The following is a 19,086-nucleotide window of genomic DNA, read 5'->3' as shown; positions in this document are numbered from 1 at the left end:
TTTTTTCAGTGAACCCACATTTAGAAGAGACTGGCAATAATCTAAGTGTACCCTGGCTCGAAAATGGCCTGTATATACCCAAAACCTACCATGTTATTATGGCTGAAAGAACATGAGGACAGAGACTGGCCAGTAATTTGGCTTTATAAATGTTGCAAGTCATTCCATTTCTTATTTTGAAATGGATTAGGAATAATTAAAGGGAAATTTGCTTTTATGTCTACAAGTAATTTTGCTGAAAACGTGAAAATGAAAAGTCAAGTCTTTCATTTAGTCAAATAATCTTGTAGCATGCATAGATTAGAATGTGACAGAATATGTTACACCTGATCCCCTCTCTACTACTGTAGTTTTCTATGTTTGGGGTTAGGGAATTGTCACTTGGATTTTTACCATTCAATATATTTTAAAAAGCAATGGTAGTTTAAATCAATGCAACAGTTATTTATATGTCATTTTACACAGTATGACTAGAATTTACTGTAATTTAAAAAGCAATATCTGAGTTTTATGTAATTTAAATATGAAAAGGTTGGCTGCAAAAATATAAACAGTATGTTTAGACAATGTGACTGACTTTTGCTACTGTCAACAATTGTTTTAATTGCAAAGTCAGCTTGTTCACTTTGATTGCAAGTCTTAAATTTGAGATCACAGCATCCCTGGGTGCAGCACTGCACCTGACACAGCCTCCTGTTGTCAGGTGCCATTTTGAGTACTTTTCACCATACAGAAGGTAACATATTTAGTTTCGAATTGATAATAGCTATAGCAATGGTGCTAATTTTGAATCATTCTGCAAGCCCTGGATAGGGTTGCCTCTATCTGCCCTTTCCCTGTCTGCACAAGTTCAATAGCAGCCTGTCTTAACTCAGTGTGTGGGGTACTTCTGCCTCACAGGAACCCATATCACTGCTGGGAAAAGGGACTTCAAACAGGCTATCGTTTATGTACCTCAGAGCAATAACATTCAGCCAGTGCAAATTGACGTTTGTGAAGCAGAAATTAGGAGGAATTTGACCCCAGGTATAAAGATGTCTTTCTGCACAGCTCACCCGGACAGACCAAGGGGGAGGTGGGACTGAAGAGAAGATGGAGACAGATACGGGAACACAAAAACTAAACTAAGATGGAAAGTAAAATTAAACATAAAATTAATTGAATTGTATAAATTTTTTTGCCATTAAATTTGACTTTTCTTAAGATTTACATTTGGTTCCAGGTTTCACCATATTGTCTCAGTGTGTTCTCCAATTGGTTTGGTAAGGGATGGATACTAGGTGGTGGCACTGAGGAGAAAGAAATACAGAGAGGAACTTTTAGTTTATTTAGTATAGGATGGAAAGTAAAATCGGAGGGAATATTAGCCTAATCGCAATGCATTTTTATGTTCTAGGCTAAGCACATTATTTTATGCTTACCTATTATTTTGACAGTTTATATTTTACTATAATTTTTATGTCTATTGTGCCTGATTTGGTTCATCATAACAAAAACACAAGTAATTTAATGCACTTCCTCAATAGAAATAAGCAGAATGTATCACATATTATGACCTATTTGCTAACTGAATGTGCAAATCCCACTTCTATCTCTCCTGGATGAGAGGTTATAAGGTCTTCTCTAAATAAGATGCTGCTGACATGGCTCAAAAGACCCTGGAACAGAGAGCTCATTGTACCTGCATCCTCTGTCGGTGACTGCTGGTACTGAACTTCACTGCAGACTTGGACGCTCTCGATAAAGCTGGATCTGTCAGTGAAATTAAATCAGTGAAATGCATTACTTAAGTTAGTACCATCGATTACAGCAAAAGATAATTAAACAGTTTAGCAAATACAGGTTACTACAACAATAGACGGCATGAAATCAGATAAAGTTCAGTTCAAGCTACTCTTTCTTTGCAGGTGAACGCAGGTGTGTAAGCAAACTAACTGCTTTGAGAACATGGTTGCTCTCACTGAGTACACTAATTACACTTAGAATATTTTCCTTGTACCTTAAATCAGTCAGTAATGTTAGTTTTCGGCTGTTTGATTTGGAGTTTGTTCCACTTACACGATGTGGCACAGGATCATGTGACTGGCATGGAAAGGTGCGAGTCCAAGATGTACGTGCGCCCTCTAGAGGTGGAGATGTAGAACTGCAGCCTCACGGGTCGGTCAGGGCCCTGGGGTCCTGCTGGACTGAGGATCAAACCACCAGGACACATGGACATACGAGGTGGGACAATTTCACAAACTGTGCGTGGGTGAAATTCAATACCCCAAAATAGATTCTTGACATAAAAGGAATATATTTTTGTAATGAGTAAAAATCTGTTTTCTGTCCGTGTTAGTGCATAATTATAATATGTTCTTTAAATATAATGAGTCTGGATTTAAAATGTATCTTAAAATTGCACATTAATTATGACAGGCTTTAGTATTAGTTGAGAGATGGGAATTACTTATTCTCTGTGACGACAACAAAATATAATTTAAGACAATAATGAAAGCAATTAGAAAACTGTGTATTTATCATTTTACACTACACTTATCTCATTTAGTCTATGTCAGTGTTTTTCTAGGTTAATGAATTAATTAGTACAACCCTGTATTTAATATTTTGACTGAGGATTGAAGAGGGTGCTATCTGGGTGCATAGTGGTAAAATAAACAAGAAAACGACTGGTGTACAGTATTAAAACCTTTACTCAGACATAATACAACAAACAGAGGCAAGATTTAGATTTAATGACTGAAAAATGATTGATAATTTTCTTCTCTCAATCCCCCAGAGCAGAAAACAATCAGCTCCATGTGTTTTATGGAGAATACAAATAGGACAAAGGACAGACAGGAACAAAAAGACAACAGAGACAAGAGACAAGAGTCAATTCTGATTTTACAGCTTTGTATTTGTTTAATACTTTGTAATAAACAAAAGATAAATAGAATAGTCGGAGTAGACAGGAAACAAGACACATAGAAAACAGTGTGAATTTATTTACCGCAAAGTAAACATTTAAGGAAGAATCACGATCTACTTTTTCATTTTTCTCCTTAAACTAATCAGAGTAAAACCCAACCAGTTTTTTTACAGTTTCTAAAAAACCTCCAACTTCAGCATCAGTCTCATCCTTAAAAAGACCAGTCTTTAACAGATGGTGGCACTCTTTATTTTGAATCACTCCACTGTCCAACAGGGGTCACCAAAGGACACTGTGCTGCAGAGCTGTCACTGAACCCACCCAGTCAACAGCAAACACCAAATTAAAGCACTTAGCCAGATCCACCTCCAGACCTTCTCCATGGCGCCTTCTCTGTGTTTCTAATAGAACGATTATCAAGATTTTTAGACCCATAAAGACCATAACTGCACAGCGTCTTGACTGAGGGGTCACACAGGGGGTCATCCTACACCCAGCCTTCAATCGTCTGTTAGTCCGATCATGTTAGGGCACCTTTTCACCACTGCACCATACAGCCTATGCACTGCACACTCAGAAATGATGTGCAGTACAATAATAACACACGTGCCAAAGTACTGGAGTTTCAGTGGCTGCTTGAAAAGGCCATTTGAATAAACATTTTGGCAGTGATGAATAAACCAGTGGAGATAATGTTTTTGAGGCCTTTGAATGTTCAGCAGAGAACCAGGTGATTTTGTAACATTTAAGGTGAGCAATTATTCACAGGCTGCGATCCTTTATAAAATAGCATTTGTTTAATCTAAACGCTCAAAAACAAGAATATTCAAAATGTAACAAAGAGGCTAACGGCATACTGCTCCGCAGTCGAAGGTCACAGCATGTGTCTGCCTTGAGTGCACACAATCGCAACAACAAACATTTTGAGGCATCAATGAGCAATCCAACTGTCGCCACCGGCAACCAAAATGTTGGGCTCGGCCTTCAAGTGAAGCCATAAGAGACAATGTCCCTTGATTCAAACAGTACAAGAGTTATAGGCTTATTCTTTGTGTTAATTTCCTCTCAGCCAGGTCAATAAGCCAAAAAGTTAAAGTGAGGGTAAAGCTGCTGAGATTGCGCCTAAGTAGATAGTAGGCTGCAGATAACATCCAAAATACAAACTCCACTATAGGCTGGCTCTTATTCCTCTGTGCATTCGTTCTGGATTTAAGAAATTCTACCGATCAGAACAGAACGGCCAAACCTTTTGCCAATCACAGCCACAGTAAAGAGCAGCTATAGACAGACTACGCACTACACAAACTACAATAAAATACCATGAGCCCTTTCTAATCATCCACTCACTAAAGTGGTGTACAAAACCTCAAACAACTGTGTAACTTTTCTGCTTCTGTACCTTTTACTGACACGGGCCGAGCTCTGAGCAAATGCTAAATAAATACAAGAGAGGCTTAGCAAAACCTGGAAGCAACAGTGAAGGGGTAAGTTTACAGTTCGACTGGCAAATAATACACTTAGAAAATTCTGTGCATACCATGAGATTTGGTAGTTGCTTCTAGGCCTGTTTTAATTGCCCTCCCACATTAAAGATAATGCACCAGTCCCATTAAAACAACAGAAGAAGCTCTAAAACTGGCAACAGAGATTCTGAGCAGTCAACAAATCGGGTTATGTTCTTCACAAAAGCATGCAATCAAACTACTATTCTGAGCTCATCAGGCAGCATGTTGACTTGCCAAACGTCTTTAAAGGTGCTCTACATAACTTTTCTTGAGGAGGGTCTGCCACCTGACTCCATCATTGGCAAGCCTGCTCACAGCAAGAATGCATGTTTTTATGTATTTTCATTAGCAACACAAATGCCTGTAATTGAGTTTAATACCATATTGTGTAACATTCAAAGCAAAGCAATAATCGCTCCATGGAGACAAGCAGAGTGGCAGATTCTCCACCAGAAAATGTACGTAGTGCACCTTTAAAAATCCCAAATGGCTGTAGCTATCAAAGCAAACAAGCAAGTGCCAACCCTATGACTGCAAGTGTGTAAAACAGCTTAATCCTGTTATAAGACTGTGAAATCCAGCTGAGTGTTCCAGTACTCAAGTATCAAATGTCAAAAACTTTAAATAATGTGATTTTGTTAATTTGGAAAATATTTTCACAATCTGGGTCTCAACTAAATAACATATCTTTAGTTTGATGGCATCATTCTTAATTAATATCTCATCAAATAATCTATTTGACTATTCTGTAGGAAGCTCATCGTCTTATCAAAAATCTTTAATCTGCCAATTGCCTTTTTCCCCAATACAAAATATTAAAATCTGGAAGAATAAAAGATTTAAATAATACACAAGCACTTCGCTGGTGTTAGGAAAGTACATAGGAGAGACAGGGATCAAAACCACACATACTCAATGAAATCTACATTTTGAGAAAAGGTAAAATGACTGATGATTTGTCTGAAGAGTTGCATATTGTTTTTGCATTGATGTAAATGTGCACTTTTGCTTTAGCACCTGAAAGAGAGACATATGTACCTCTCAATTGTAGAATGACTATGTAAAAGATGTGCAACACTCTTATTCAATGTTGGAACTACCAATGGGGCTGAAATAAACTACGATACCTACACGTTTAAAAGACGTGTACCTGTTTGAATGTACAGAAATTAAACACAATTTCTATCTCTATGTAATTCCTCTGGTGAAGGATGTCAGCAACCTTGCCATGTCAGCCACCTGCATGTCACCATGGAGAGATGTTATTGCCTTGCCTGGAATGTTCCACAATATGGCATTAATCATATCTCTCTCCATGGAGACAAACAAGTGACACCACTAGGTGAAGGTGACCAATTAAACACCTATAAATGAATAAATGCAGAATAGATAAGTTTACTGCCAAAAAGTGGCACAATCCAGACCAAGCAATTTTATCTCCACAAAGACAAGCAGGTGGCACTCCACCAGAGTACCTGTTTGGACATGGTTTATAGTAAATACTTAACTGGACAAAATCTGAAATGTTGATATCCAACTGTAGAATGACTATCACACAACTTTAGAATGGATATCACACAATCTTCATGCTATTTTTCAGTAAATTTTAAGTGCTATCGTCAAAACATGTCTAGCTGAGCAGTTAAAAAAACAAACCTACCAAAAGGGAAAATTGACCTGTGTTGGTGCAAATGTAGCAATGAGACGTGGTTTGGCCCTGGGCTCAGTCACATGGGAGTTCAGTAAAAACTGTTTAAATTTGTGGTTTGACCCATCAGTTTCTTTTATAACAATGTGATTGTGGACAGACCTTTGTTTTCACATGATTCTGGTGATTTTGTAATTATTTACAATGACTGTACATTGCGAGCACTGAAACAGTACAGAGGGAATATATGTTGTAGGTAATACGTGTAGGATTTTCAATTAGTAGCATTCATTGCTTTTAAGCCACACTTACTACATTAAAATGTATTTATTTTTTATTGCTGACCAAGTTATATTAAATGTGCAATCTTTTCTTAAGGTTGTCATTTTTGGAAGGCTACATCTTTGAAAGAATAAGAAGATTGGTTTTCTGTTAAAAATTGTGGCCACTGTAAAATCCTAGGATGCATCCATTAGAAGGCCCTACACATATTACCATCAAAGTTATAAAGAGGGTCATTTGTTGGGAAACAGGAACATTTACACAGATACAATTCACAAAAGTGCATAATGACCACCAGCAAAGGGGAAATTTAGAGGAGCAGGGATTATATGGGCATGAGGTGTACTTCTTGTCAGCCTCACATGGTTTAAAATGCCAAAGAAGGAAGAGGATCAATAACAAATAAAAAATAAAACAAAATGATTCAAGTCATTCTTCTTGCCTTACAAAGCCGCTGTGCGCATCAGGGTGGGAGGGACGCAACCAGTCTATTCAAGATTGTGTTCCCAGCCCACTGTTCCTGGATATCAATGCCTTGAAAAAAGCTCTCATTTCATGAGTACAGTACTTCAAAATAGAAACTCAGACAAGTTTCAATATCATATTTAAAATGCACAAAATATTAAAATACCAAATTGAATGAATTCACTGAGGTGTGTTTGTTTGACATTACAGGACACACCACTGAATATGCAGTTTTCTGTGCCAGTTTTATGGTGAAAAATTTATTGAAATGCAATATAAATTATTTTAATTAAATAACTAGGGGCATACTATAAAAAGGTGCATGTATCACTGTAACCGATCCATGTAAAAAAGGGTAAGTATATTAGCTATGCAGATGCAAATCCCACAGTGGACTAGAACGTGTAGGTTGAAAATTAAGACATTTCTGAAGATGAAAGATTTATCCTGAAGACTACACCGAGGGAGTGAGGGGGTATTAGTTTGAGTTACTAAGTGTACATTTGTGTTACTCTATCAGTTTAGTGAAGTGTGGACCTGCTGTTATTAGTGCGTGTGTCTGAATATTTGTCCAGTGAGAGTTGTGTTTTGTGTGGTTTCAAAGTAAAAGCCCTACAGAGGCAGCTAGCAGCCAACACTATGTGATGGATGCTGGTCTGAATCCTGGTCTGAATCAAATCCGGACGACTGGACCAAACCTGGGACCTCTAGGTGAGCTGGTGAGGGGCCTCCAGCATCTCCATCAGGAAAGTGTCAATAGGCGTGTCCCCAATGAGTTTGAAGAAGAACAAATGCTCCAGGCACTTCAGGCCGATGGAGCGTAGTGCTGGAAGCCGGAGGAGCAGCTTTGCAAACCTGGGTGAGACAGCACGAAAATGTATGAAAAACTGTGCAACATCATTCCTAAAAGCTTCAGTTACATTTTAAATAAAAATTTCTTTAGTTCATAGTAGTTTAGTATTAGGCCTGTCATGATAATTACTATATATCAACTTATCATTCAATAATTATACCTAGAACAATATATTTTGGAGCTCAATTTTTATTGTGCCTACATTTCCATGGAGACATTTTAGTTATTTTTGCTGTAATCCCATAAGATTTGAGCTGCAGAGAGCTGAAGAAGTCACTTAGTCACTAATTATTGGTTCATTCTGCCATTTATTTGTTGCAGTTTTTACCATTTAATGATAGTCTATTTAAAAATTGTTTACTCGGATTATCCTGCTTTATTTGTATTGTGTCAGTGACATAAACTACTTTCAGCAATTTATTGTGCATCAAAATTTATGACAGGCCTAATTAGTAAAATAAAAATAACAATGCATTTGTTTCACTCAAAAGGATGTCTGTGTAATCCCTCAATCCCTCAGTCAGATTTTGTTGTGATGAACCATACCTGCCCTGCTGGTCAGGATACTTATGTTTGCAGTAAGCCTCTAGAGATGCGTACACCCGCTCTCTTAGTAGCTCCACCTCACTCGGATTTGACAAACCCTTGGCATCTTTAAAAAAAAAATTGCAATTTCATCACAAATTCTGAATGCTTCCTCATGCTCTGTTAATTTGACGTCCTCTAAAAATTAAATATAGTAATTCTATTTTATTCAAAAAGGGTACCCGGATTGAAAAGTATAATGGCTCGAAGGCAACCCAGTTCCGTCTTGTCCATTTGCATGTCTCTCATCTTACTCACGAGCTCAGTCAAAACTCTGGCAAATATGAAACAGTGAAGAATGTCAAGTTAAAATTTGATTATAAAACAAACCAGAGCATTTTAGATGGACATATGCACATCAATGCCACATTCCAATGTTAAAACAAATCTCAATAAACTCTTTGGGTAGGACCATTGCAGGTTTAAGATTCACATATCACCACTGAAGTAACAAAATATCAATAAAGGCATCAATATTGAATTATTCATACTGAAATAAACAACAAACTAAGAACTAATATTGTCTTATTTGGCCAAAAGCAAGGCTTAAAAAATACTTCAAAACTGTCTGTCAATCCAAATCACTACTGAATTTTGGTCTGTGGAAATGGCATTAATTTTCTATAGTAGTAGACAGACACTGTAAGCTTCTGGGCACACAACAGCAGTCTATACAGAGCACAGCCACAAATTCAGAATGAACACAAATACAGAATATTGATAAAAACATCATTTAAAGATGGATTTAAATTGTACATGACAAAATGCCCATGTATCGACACACATGCAGAAGGAGAAGCTGGTGAGATGTAATGCAAAAGCCTAATATATGGTGCAATTGTAATTTTTATTACTTACTCTCTGTTTCAACTTATTGTCAGAGCTTTATAAATAAGATTCACTATTTAGCACCCTGTTTAACTGTATATGTTGCTTATTTATTACTAAAACTCAGCATAAGTGCATAATTTTATGAACATTTTAAATTACAATAATTTGTAAGAATCTGTCCATTTGGTATATTTTTTGCCAGCTGCTACTAAACTATATATGAAGCGTTGAATTCTGTTGATAGTTTTGGCTAAGAGGAAGCTTAGCCAAAAGAGGAAGGGGTCAAATAAATCAGTGTTTGTGTAGTGAAATAATTACCTTTCAAATATGGCCCCAACCTCAGCATTGTGCGGCCTGTGTATTCAATCACAGTGTGTTATTACAATGTCATTACACAGTCACGTTATTGAAGTCTGGTTTATGAACCAGAAAAAAGAGTGCAAAACTGTGAACTTTTTATGTAATACATGAGATGCAATGGTTTTACTGTATATGACAAAAATAGAGCAAAACAGTATAGGACATACATATTTGACTGGAAAAAATGCATTTGATTCTATCCTATAATGTAACACAATTGCAAACGGATAAACTAATCTAAAATTAGAATAATTCATAAATGACAGTCAGATATGACCTATCAGAGTAAGCTGTGGGCAGGCTCTAAACCTTGGACCTTTCAGTCAGTGACTGACTGTCTGCTACCATTTCCATTTACTGAACTTGGAATTTGGAACATAACAATATATATATATTTTTAAAGAAAGTAAGTCACAATAAAACAACTGTGATGTGCTATTTAGGCTACCTTCATACAGATAAGGTCACTACAATCTACATTATCCTCCAAATATTCCATAGCACTGATGAGACTAAACTTAAGATAATATAAAATACATTGTTCCACTCACAGTTTTCCCTGTTGACTAGTTTTACTTAAAGCTCAACATGTGATGCTATTCATTTGAATGATTTTAGAAAATTTTATATTTTAGAAAAATCGCCAATGACCCAGTTGATTGGATTTTCCTGTTTCAACAGGAAAAAAGCATGTTCCTCCCTTATTTTGTAAAGCCTACACTTATATACAGCACAAAAAGCAGCTGACCTTGAGTGAAATTGTGTGAAATTGAGAAATGTAAGTCTCAGCATGATAAAGCAGCATAATGGAATTAACAAGCAAATTATCTGAACGTGTATAGTTCCTGTATGATTAACATTTTATTCAGTGTTTAAAAGAAGACATGTTGTAGTGCTTCCTAATAAAATAGTGGTTCATAGTAAAACATCCACTTAGTGATAAACTATTTTTAGCTTTTACATTTTGTGGATGTGATTTTGTGTTAAGAGCAAAACTAAACACTGCCACTATATTAGGCATCAGAAAGGTGGGATGCATTGGTATGTTTTTACTTGAGACAGAACACAACAATGCAATGACTATGACAAAGGCACAGTAAAGATCCCAATGCCAAGTTATAGCATGAATTCTAATTTGTACGTATATTTATTGCAGTATTTACTCCATTATACTAAAGTATTATTAGTTAGTATTGTAATAGCCAGCCATTATAACTAAGTTATGAGTTCAAAATGTGCTGTCTATGACTGTGTGAGGGGGAGCATGTACATGCGTCTCTATAGATAAGCATTAGTCACCAGCCTCCCATGCGCTGTGTGTCCAATGGACAAAGAAGCAAAATCGCTCAGCCAATCCCAGTCAACTAAGCAACTGCAGCCAACCAGCAGCAAAGCAAGAGCTCCTCACAGGGTTCTTAATTATATTAAACCCTTAACAGAAGCACAATTGGCCACAAATTTTTTAATCAATAAGCCATATGGTAGTTTTCAGAGTCATATTGTGGTATTTCCTCAGCTCTCTGGAAGAGTTTGTATCTTACCTGTCAAAGATGGCTCCGACTCCTGCACTGTGAGCACTGTTTCTGTGCACGTGCAGCCCGGTGGCCAGTAAAATCCCATCTTTCACTGAGATGGAGCGATGAGAGAAGGACGCAATCAGGAGCTCATTCCAACCTGTGTAGACATAGAGATGATCACATGACACAGCAGTGCAGATTAGGACACACAAACTGAAATAAAGAGTCTTCACTTAATCTAAAGTTCTCTATCATAGTTAGGTGGATCAATCATCAAATTCATTTGAATGTTAAAATATTAGAAATAAGATGACTCAAATACTGACCTGCACGGAGTAGAATGACTTGGTCATCCAGGGGAAGCTCAGAAAAATGGGGAATCCTCTTGGCCCACTCCACCAAAGTGAAAAGCTGCTTATCTGCTGCCTGACAGATGTTGGTAACAGGGTCATTGGGCTGCAAAATAAAAACAATTAACAAAATGTCAAAACAGCTATACTCCTTAAACAATTTACAGTTTGTAAAAGCTTAAAAATAGCATCAATTTGATCAAATTTGCATTTTGAATGGTTCCAGCTAAAGTAGATAAGCTCTTATTGATAGCTAATAAGAAAATATAATTCAATTGAGATTCAGTGGTCTACCTTTCCCATATATGAAAAGATTAATTCATTCTTATTGTATAAAGAAATGTTGTAATTATCAGTGTGGTATCATAGTCATAAGGCTTATCACAATAATTATTACTGTACTGATGTTCAATAAATAATAGTTGGAACATACTGAGTCTCATTATTTATCGTGCCTACATTTTCTTTGCAATAGTGTAGAGATGTTGGTTATTGTTTTTATAATATATCAAAATTGGTTAAAAAATCCTTAGTATTAAAATGACTTGTAATGTAAATGATTGTCATTTTAGCATTGTAAGAACCCTAGTCTACATCAGATCATAAAGCAGACAAAACCTAACTGAATTCCTCTAGTTACTCACTGAGCTGCCTCCTGAGCTGCCGTCTGCATGGAGCTCTGTCTTCTGCTCTACAGCCATCTCTGCCTCCAAAATCTTCTCCACGGGCATCTCCTCATTCACTGCACTGGTCGACTCCACCTCTCCCTCCTTCTCCTTGTTCCTCTGCCTCTCCTCTTGGACAGCTGTGTTAATACATTTGCATTGCACACACAGAAAAGAACATAGGGGCATATGCATAAGCACAAGAGAATAACAAGAAATGGTGTGAAGAATGGTGAACAGAAAATATGCGAAAGGAAAGAATTAAGCCCGTATAAAAGATAAAAATAAAAATGCAAAAATTGACAAATTAGAAGATGGTTATAAAAACGTGAATAAGCTTATCATAAGGATTTATTAAGCAGTGACTTTAGAGCAGAGTAATGCAACAACTCATGTAAACAGCAGGACAGAGCAATAACTTTACAATTCATAAAATATGTTTTAATCTTTCATTCTCTTTCATACATCGTCACTTTGATGGATAAAACTTGCAACATCCTATCAAAAAAGACACTCAGTGAGGTCTGTCCCCTTGTTTAAGGACACCACAACCCAATTTCTATAAACATAACTTCACATTGTTTTAAATCTTCCTGTTGTATCTAAGTATAGGTAATGATTCTGGTTACCTTTTGCAAAAGCTAAAAGAATCTACCAAAGGCTGTACCTAAACCCTTGTTCTAAGTTAAATTGCTGTTTAACTGACAGGGATAGTGCAGATGAGGAGATACTATGGCTGCATTCACACTTGTCTTTATTTAGTCCTGGTTTGATCCCGGTTTAGTCCCGATGTAAATATAAGGTAAGGTACAGTTTCCCCTGTAGGAAATTCTCTATATCTGACCCATCCTGCAATGCTGCAGAGGCATCCTGTCAGGAGAGCTCAGGTCAAGACTAACTTAGGTGGAGGACTTGTGCATATTGCACATGTTTTGGGTTGATGGGGGAGAAACCAGAGTGCCCGGAGAGAACCCACCCAAATACCAGACACAGGGAGAAAACGCAAAGATGTGCACACAAAGTTCTGAGTGATCTGGGCATTGAAGCCAAACCTTAAGAGTGCTAGTCAATGTTCCTTTTGTGGTCCTGGCTTATCCATGGTCCAGTCAAAGTTTAGTTCAGGGTTTAGTCCCAGTTTAGTCTCGGTTTTGAGGCATGTGGCATGTGTGAAAGTGTGAACACAGCCTAATATGGTCTGTTAACAACAATTGTGCATTGAGCACTCTAAAAACAAGTATAGGTTCTGTATCCGAAACATATGTCCCCTACATATGTTTTCTCCACTAATATCTTATCTAAAATGTACCTGTACACCTGTATTGTGTTGGCAGGACCCCTATTATAAAAGATACCATGATTCTGAACTGCTTTTCCCTGTATAAATTAAAGCCTCATATAAATAATAATACATCTTTTGTTGACTATTGTTAATGTAATTTTATGCTGATGTAGGACACAATATCTCTGTGATTTGTTCATTCGTACAGTCACAGACACACCCCTTCCTTCCTCTTTTTCTTACATCTGACGTTCATCTCGGCCACTACAGAAGGGAAGGGGGAGAGAGATCGAGGAAACAAAAAAGGAAGAGAGGGGGAGAGGGGGTTAGTGTTTGTAAATCTTATGCACCCCCAATTCCCCCCTCTTCCACTAGGCTATTGCTTTCAAAATTGGTATCTATTAATATGTTGCTTTTCGATTTGCAGCATGTGGTGATGTCCTCCCCTCACAACAGGTGCCGAAGTGAGCATCCCTGCATTAAAGGGGCTGTACGTTATGTTTTTAAGTAATGAAGTAAAATTTTGTTCCAGTACAGATGAATTTGTAAAAGCAGCTCTTAGGGTAAAACCAAGACCGCTTTATGCTGTATGACCACATTTTATTGCACTGATGCACTATTAGCATGCTAGTTGCTATTAGCATTATTGTGACAAAATAACCTTCACTCTGGCTTCTGGAAGTTGTACAAGGTGCTTAAAAACTCATTGTGGTGAATAATTTGTGTTCTAGGAGACCGCTGCAATCAGTTTAAATTGTAGTTGAAGTTCTGTTTTTGACATTTCTAACACATAAAAAATCAAGTACAGCACTTTTAACTGCATAGCATTTTCAGGAAATATCCAAAATCCACAGATCTTGAGCCTGATTATTTATAGATGATAAGGTCCACTATCCCACAATAATTTTCCAACCACACTTTTTTGCTTGTCACATCTCAACCCAACTCAGCAAAATAGCCATTTCGGTAAAAGCACCTTAACAGATATGCCTCAAAACCATTAAAAACAAATTCATGTTTGAATGATGAATGTATGACATGAGTGATAGGACAAAATATTGAATACTTTCATAATTTCCAGAGACTTAGCATGCTTACCTTCTCTCTTCATGCCCATGGCCAAGCACTTCTGATAGCGACAGTACTGGCAGCGATTCCTCTGTCTTTTGTCCACCATACAGTCTTTATTGTCCCGGCAAGTGTAGGTCAAGTCCTTGCGCACCGTCCGCTTGAAAAAACCTTTACAACCTTCACAGCTGTAGACTCCATAGTGCTTACCTGGGGAAAAAAATTAATTTAACATTGATGTAGAATATGGATTTGTCAAACGTTAACATTATGATAATTGATGAAAAATACACTCCAATGTTATAACCTCGATGACTGTTAAAACTATGACCAATGTAAACCATTCACCATCTAATAAGTCATCATACCTAAATTAATTAACTAGCATTGATAAACCAGACTTTAAAATACATTTTAGGTTTGTAACTTCTGAAGCATAGATCACATTTAAAGGTACACTATGAAGCTTTTCTGGTGGAGGATCCTTCACCTGCTTGTCTGCATGGGGATGTTATTGCTTGGCCTCCAGTTTGACACACTAGTATGGCATTAAACATATTTATCTACATGCAGACAAGTAGCTGACACCACTAGGCATTACAGGTCAACTCTGTGGAAAGACAGTGAGAATTAATATTTTGTGCAGTGCATTTTTATTAGCAATACAAACAGCTATAAATGAATAACTGAAAAATAATATTTTTTTAATATAATAATATTGAGTGTAAGGCCATACAGAGACACATTCCAGTCAAGGCATTACCATTTCTATGGAGAGAAGATGATGGTAGCCTTTACCAGAAAAGTTACATAGTGCACCTTTAAATCAACAGTTTTCAATTACCATCACCATTCCATTTCATTGTTACTACACTGTAACACTGATAATCACAGTTAATAGTATATTAATAATAATGGAAAAAACTTGTGTAGGCAATTTAAAAATGTTATTGTTCATTTTTTACCAGAGGATCTGTCTCCGCAGATAGAGCACAGGCGTTTCTGGGACAGCATTGGACCAGGACTGTGAGCGGACAGCTGCTTCAATCCTAAAGGAGGTTTCACATCATCTGAGCTGCTGACTGCATGGAGCCCTGACATGGACACTGTGGAGTTGATCTGCGAACAGGACAAAACAACAAGAAGAGGTAGTTAAGGCCCTACAAGTTAAAAGAAGACACATGCGTGATGAATATTGTAACACGGACAAAGTTTATATATATACACATATGTATAAAATTCAGACTTTACCTGTGGGCTGCTAATGGGTCCATAGCCCACTGAGGGTGTTCCAGGGAGGCAGGGGGAGCCCAGAGAGGAGCTGATAACAGAGAAGGGGGAGCCGATGCTGCTGATGGGGCTGTTGACTCCTGCACTGGTGATGGGAGGTAGAGAGGTCATGGAGGCGGCTGAGGGCACCAGGGGAGGGGAACGCTGGCCCGAGGGAGGGGAGGACACAGACGAACTGTCCGGGCTGCGGGAATCTGAACACAAAAATTATATTTACAAATGAGGCATAATTAGTATGGCACAGGGATTTTTCAAATAAATAAATATATAAATGATAAAAATACAATACATGTATGTTCATAAACAGATTTGCTCACCTCTGCTGTCTCCCATGATGGTGGATGGGACGAGACGATAACTTCACACCAAGATACCTCCGTTTGGAGCAGCCCGTAGTCAAACTCTAGACCGCGGACTGAGGCCCGGGCCTGAGCTGTTTTGGGAAACCAAAAATGGCTCTGAAATTCCGACACAAAAAAGATGATCACGTTAGATTACGGTAAATGTCTGCAATGGCTGTTCTGTGTGTGTTGTAATGCGGAACAAACAATTCGCATATTGGTTAATTTCAAATCATTCATAATGGTCCAATTATTTAATTCAAAGTTTGATTTTCAAAGGAAAAGGCAATGCAGCAGGAGCCAATCAGTGCCACATCGATACTGTTCTGCATTGTAAAACGCGCTGTAGAAAAGTCCATGAAAATTAACCAGTGAGACGCTGTCTAATACACGTGTATATACTTGTTTATGTGTAATAACACATGGATATAACGCATTTGCTGAGAATTATCAGTTGCAGACAGATGAAAACAAACCGAGTAAGCAGGCTAATGTTAGCAACAGCCCAAATCTAGCTAGCCAATGCGTGCAAAGCAACACTCAAATGCAATCACATCCATGCAACAAAAACACTGAGCCTATAACACAAGATATTGGCCAAATTCGCTCTTTCCGACACACGTTGTGCATCATATAGCATGTGTTTGAATGGCAAAGATAAAAGTGCTTTCTAGCTACAATGGTTAGCCTCCTAACTCTGCTAACCCAAAGGCATGGTCGAGGGCGCACCTCCAAATACACATTATTGAAAAGGGATTTGCCATGCTTAGTCTAGTTCTGCAAAACGCAGTCTATAATTGCAACATAAATAACTGGTGAGACAGATACAAACGTTTCTGCAGTTCCGATTCTTCGCATGAAAAGGATGTGGCGACCAGGCCCTGTCTGCCTCTCCCCCCGCTTTGCTTCGTAGTCAGCCCTCCCTCCCCTGGATGGATGAAAACATGATCACGGTAGAAGATATGGCTTAGTACAGATTCATATTTACTGTGAACCATCACTTTGCACTTTGCTTCGTGAACTCTGGAGACACAGGCGTCACGTTATGCTCGCATGTCCCTGTGTGAGGGAGACTGGACCAGTGAGAGAGGTCACGAGGTCAAGACAAGTTCAGTGCAGTGAGTCAGGACCGGGGGTTATTATCGGGCACAGCGCCTCAGCACCCGCCGCGCCGGAGGAGACCTGGACGCACGGAAGTTAAGTACAGAAAACCGGTGAAACTCACACAAACAAGTTTAATGTATTGTCAGATATAATAGATATAACCGATTTGATGAGTTTACTATGTTTTGCCATGTCATCTTTGAACATTTGACCATGCTTTCTGTTCATAACCCAAAACATGCTACATAGGTCTCCAGGAAGAGCAGTTGATAAGGTCAATTAAATACAATCAATCAGTGAACCTGCCCAGGGACTACAGGTGGAAATTAGCAATGATGCAACAACCTGGTACAGTGCAAAGTAAAAATTGTGCGTTGTCCCCGTCTTATTAAATAAATAAATAAATAACCTGCTTTAGATTTATCACACTATAACCAAACATTTTCAATCAAGTCCTGTCACACCTCAAAACAAATACATTAGTATCTTAAGGACAGTTATGTTTGTTTTTATTCTATAATCATTCTGCACATATTTTCTCATTTGATAGTTTTTACTAAATGTTACGGATTTAGCCAATGTAAGTTATAATCTGAAGCTGTTATTTACTAGTACTTCATAAAAATAGGTAACCAAAGTATTCACTATAAGAATTGTGTGAAGAACAATGAAGAATACTTTTCCACCCAAAGACAGTGGAACACAACAGCAAAAAAAAAAATATATTTTTTTAATCCTATTTTTATTTCAAATCCAATGTGTTACATTTTTCCTTTTTTATTAATTAAGTGCGAAAAAGACCAAAGCAATAATATTGAATTGTTGATTTTATTTATTGATTACACTTTACAGCAATGCAGACACAAATTCATATCATAAAATTCAAAAACACTTTCAACAATTTCTTTCTAGAAACTGAGATAAAACACTGTTTCATGTCAATCAGGTAAAAAAACAAACAAAACAAAACAACAACAAAAAAACCTGCAATAATTGACTGTCCAAATATTTTTAGCTGCTCTGCTTGTGAGTGGGACTGTGTTAAGGATTAGCCTCAGTGTGCGTCCACCAGTGATTAGCCTGGTCAGTGGGCCTGTTGTGCATTCACTCAACACATTAGCATATTAATACAGCCTCACTCTTGATCTCCTTCCCGCCCTCTCTCCGTCCCTCTCTCTCCCTTTCTCCATACATATTTCCCAGACCAAGTTGTCGCTTCCTGCAGTTTCAATCTATAAATCTCACCAATTTACGCCATCCGTGCTGTGCAGTAGAGGGCTTTTTCGTTACACAAATTTGATGGTGGTCACTGTTTTTCCCTCCAAAATGCTCTCTTGTCCTTGTCCCCAATCTGCTGGATCTCTGGCTTCTTTCTCAACCAGCCGGCTTGCTCAGTCTCTAGACACTTCATTCAAATCCTCTACTTTCTCTCATTTTCCAGTTTCTTTTTGTCAAGTCTGCCCCCTGAACTTTGTCAAACATAGAAACACACACAGACAAATTCACAGGCCTCCACACCCCCTAGGCTCTCTTTCAAACCCCCTTTTCTCACTCGTCCACGGCACATTTACCCTCTCTCTGTCGCTCTCTGAATCTACACTGCTTATATCTGAAGAGCAAACCAGACACTTTCACCTGTCTGTAAAGCGAGCTTTTAGGGTTGAAGCATCTTATCTTTTCATCCGAAAACCCAATCCCTTTATCCATCCATTCCATAGTTGGCACCTGCAATCAAAAAAATGCGTTATATGCAGTCATTTGCTTCATCAGGTTTGATGAGTAATGCCAACTTCAGCATCAGCTATTAAAACACCAATTTGCAAGTTTATAATAAATCAGTGTTTCGGTCTTTTTGAATCTTGTATCCTGTTAGATTCTTGTAGTCCAAAAAAAGAGAAAAAACTATCCCCCATCTTCAAACAAAACAAAACAAAATTTTCTTTTCATCCTGATTGTGTTTAGGCCACTTATAGCTTCAGTGTGAGTTCTGTGAGTATACAGAGGCCAGGGGCATGATGTCCATCCACAACTC

At 37.8% G+C, this 19,086-nt stretch overlaps 1 protein-coding gene across 4 annotated transcripts; it reads right to left on the bottom strand.

Moving 5' to 3' along the window:
- Positions 1-2,675: 2,675 nt before the first annotated feature.
- rxrba (retinoid x receptor, beta a) lies at positions 2,676-17,024 on the bottom strand. Of its 4 annotated transcripts, XM_020939338.2 has the most exons (13): positions 16,783-17,023; positions 15,927-16,067; positions 15,571-15,803; positions 15,285-15,438; positions 14,350-14,529; positions 13,495-13,515; positions 11,952-12,112; positions 11,284-11,413; positions 10,982-11,114; positions 9,399-9,434; positions 8,432-8,523; positions 8,211-8,316; positions 2,676-7,666 (listed from the first exon to the last, which is right to left on the bottom strand). In XM_020939338.2, the coding sequence occupies exons 2-13, from the start codon at positions 15,940-15,942 to the stop codon at positions 7,519-7,521; spliced, it is 1,410 nt and encodes a 469-aa protein (XP_020794997.1). In that variant the 5' UTR covers positions 15,943-16,067; positions 16,783-17,023; the 3' UTR covers positions 2,676-7,518. The 4 variants fall into 4 exon arrangements, with proteins under 4 accessions (XP_020794997.1, XP_020794998.1, XP_055013171.1 ...); XM_020939339.2 differs by lacking the exon at positions 13,495-13,515 and having other exon boundaries at positions 16,783-17,024; XM_055157196.1 differs by lacking the exon at positions 9,399-9,434.
- Positions 17,025-19,086: the final 2,062 nt, after the last annotated feature.

This window comes from Boleophthalmus pectinirostris, unplaced genomic scaffold (assembly GCF_026225935.1).
Source record: "Boleophthalmus pectinirostris isolate CB_2022bp ecotype Guang Dong unplaced genomic scaffold, ASM2622593v1 HiC_scaffold_21, whole genome shotgun sequence".
Classification (NCBI taxonomy): domain Eukaryota; kingdom Metazoa; phylum Chordata; class Actinopteri; order Gobiiformes; family Gobiidae; genus Boleophthalmus; species Boleophthalmus pectinirostris.
This window is presented reverse-complemented; position numbering and strand designations above follow the sequence as displayed.

Excerpts from the sequence above, each read along its gene's own strand:
- rxrba (XM_020939338.2), bottom strand. Across the intron at positions 11,414-11,951 it reads GCAGCTCAGGAGGCAGCTCA|CCCAATGACCCTGTTACCAA; the intron begins GTGAGTAACTAG and ends TTTATTTTGCAG. Across the intron at positions 8,524-9,398 it reads GTTGGGGCCATATTTGAAAG|AGTTTTGACTGAGCTCGTGA; the intron begins GTAATTATTTCA and ends CATATTTGCCAG.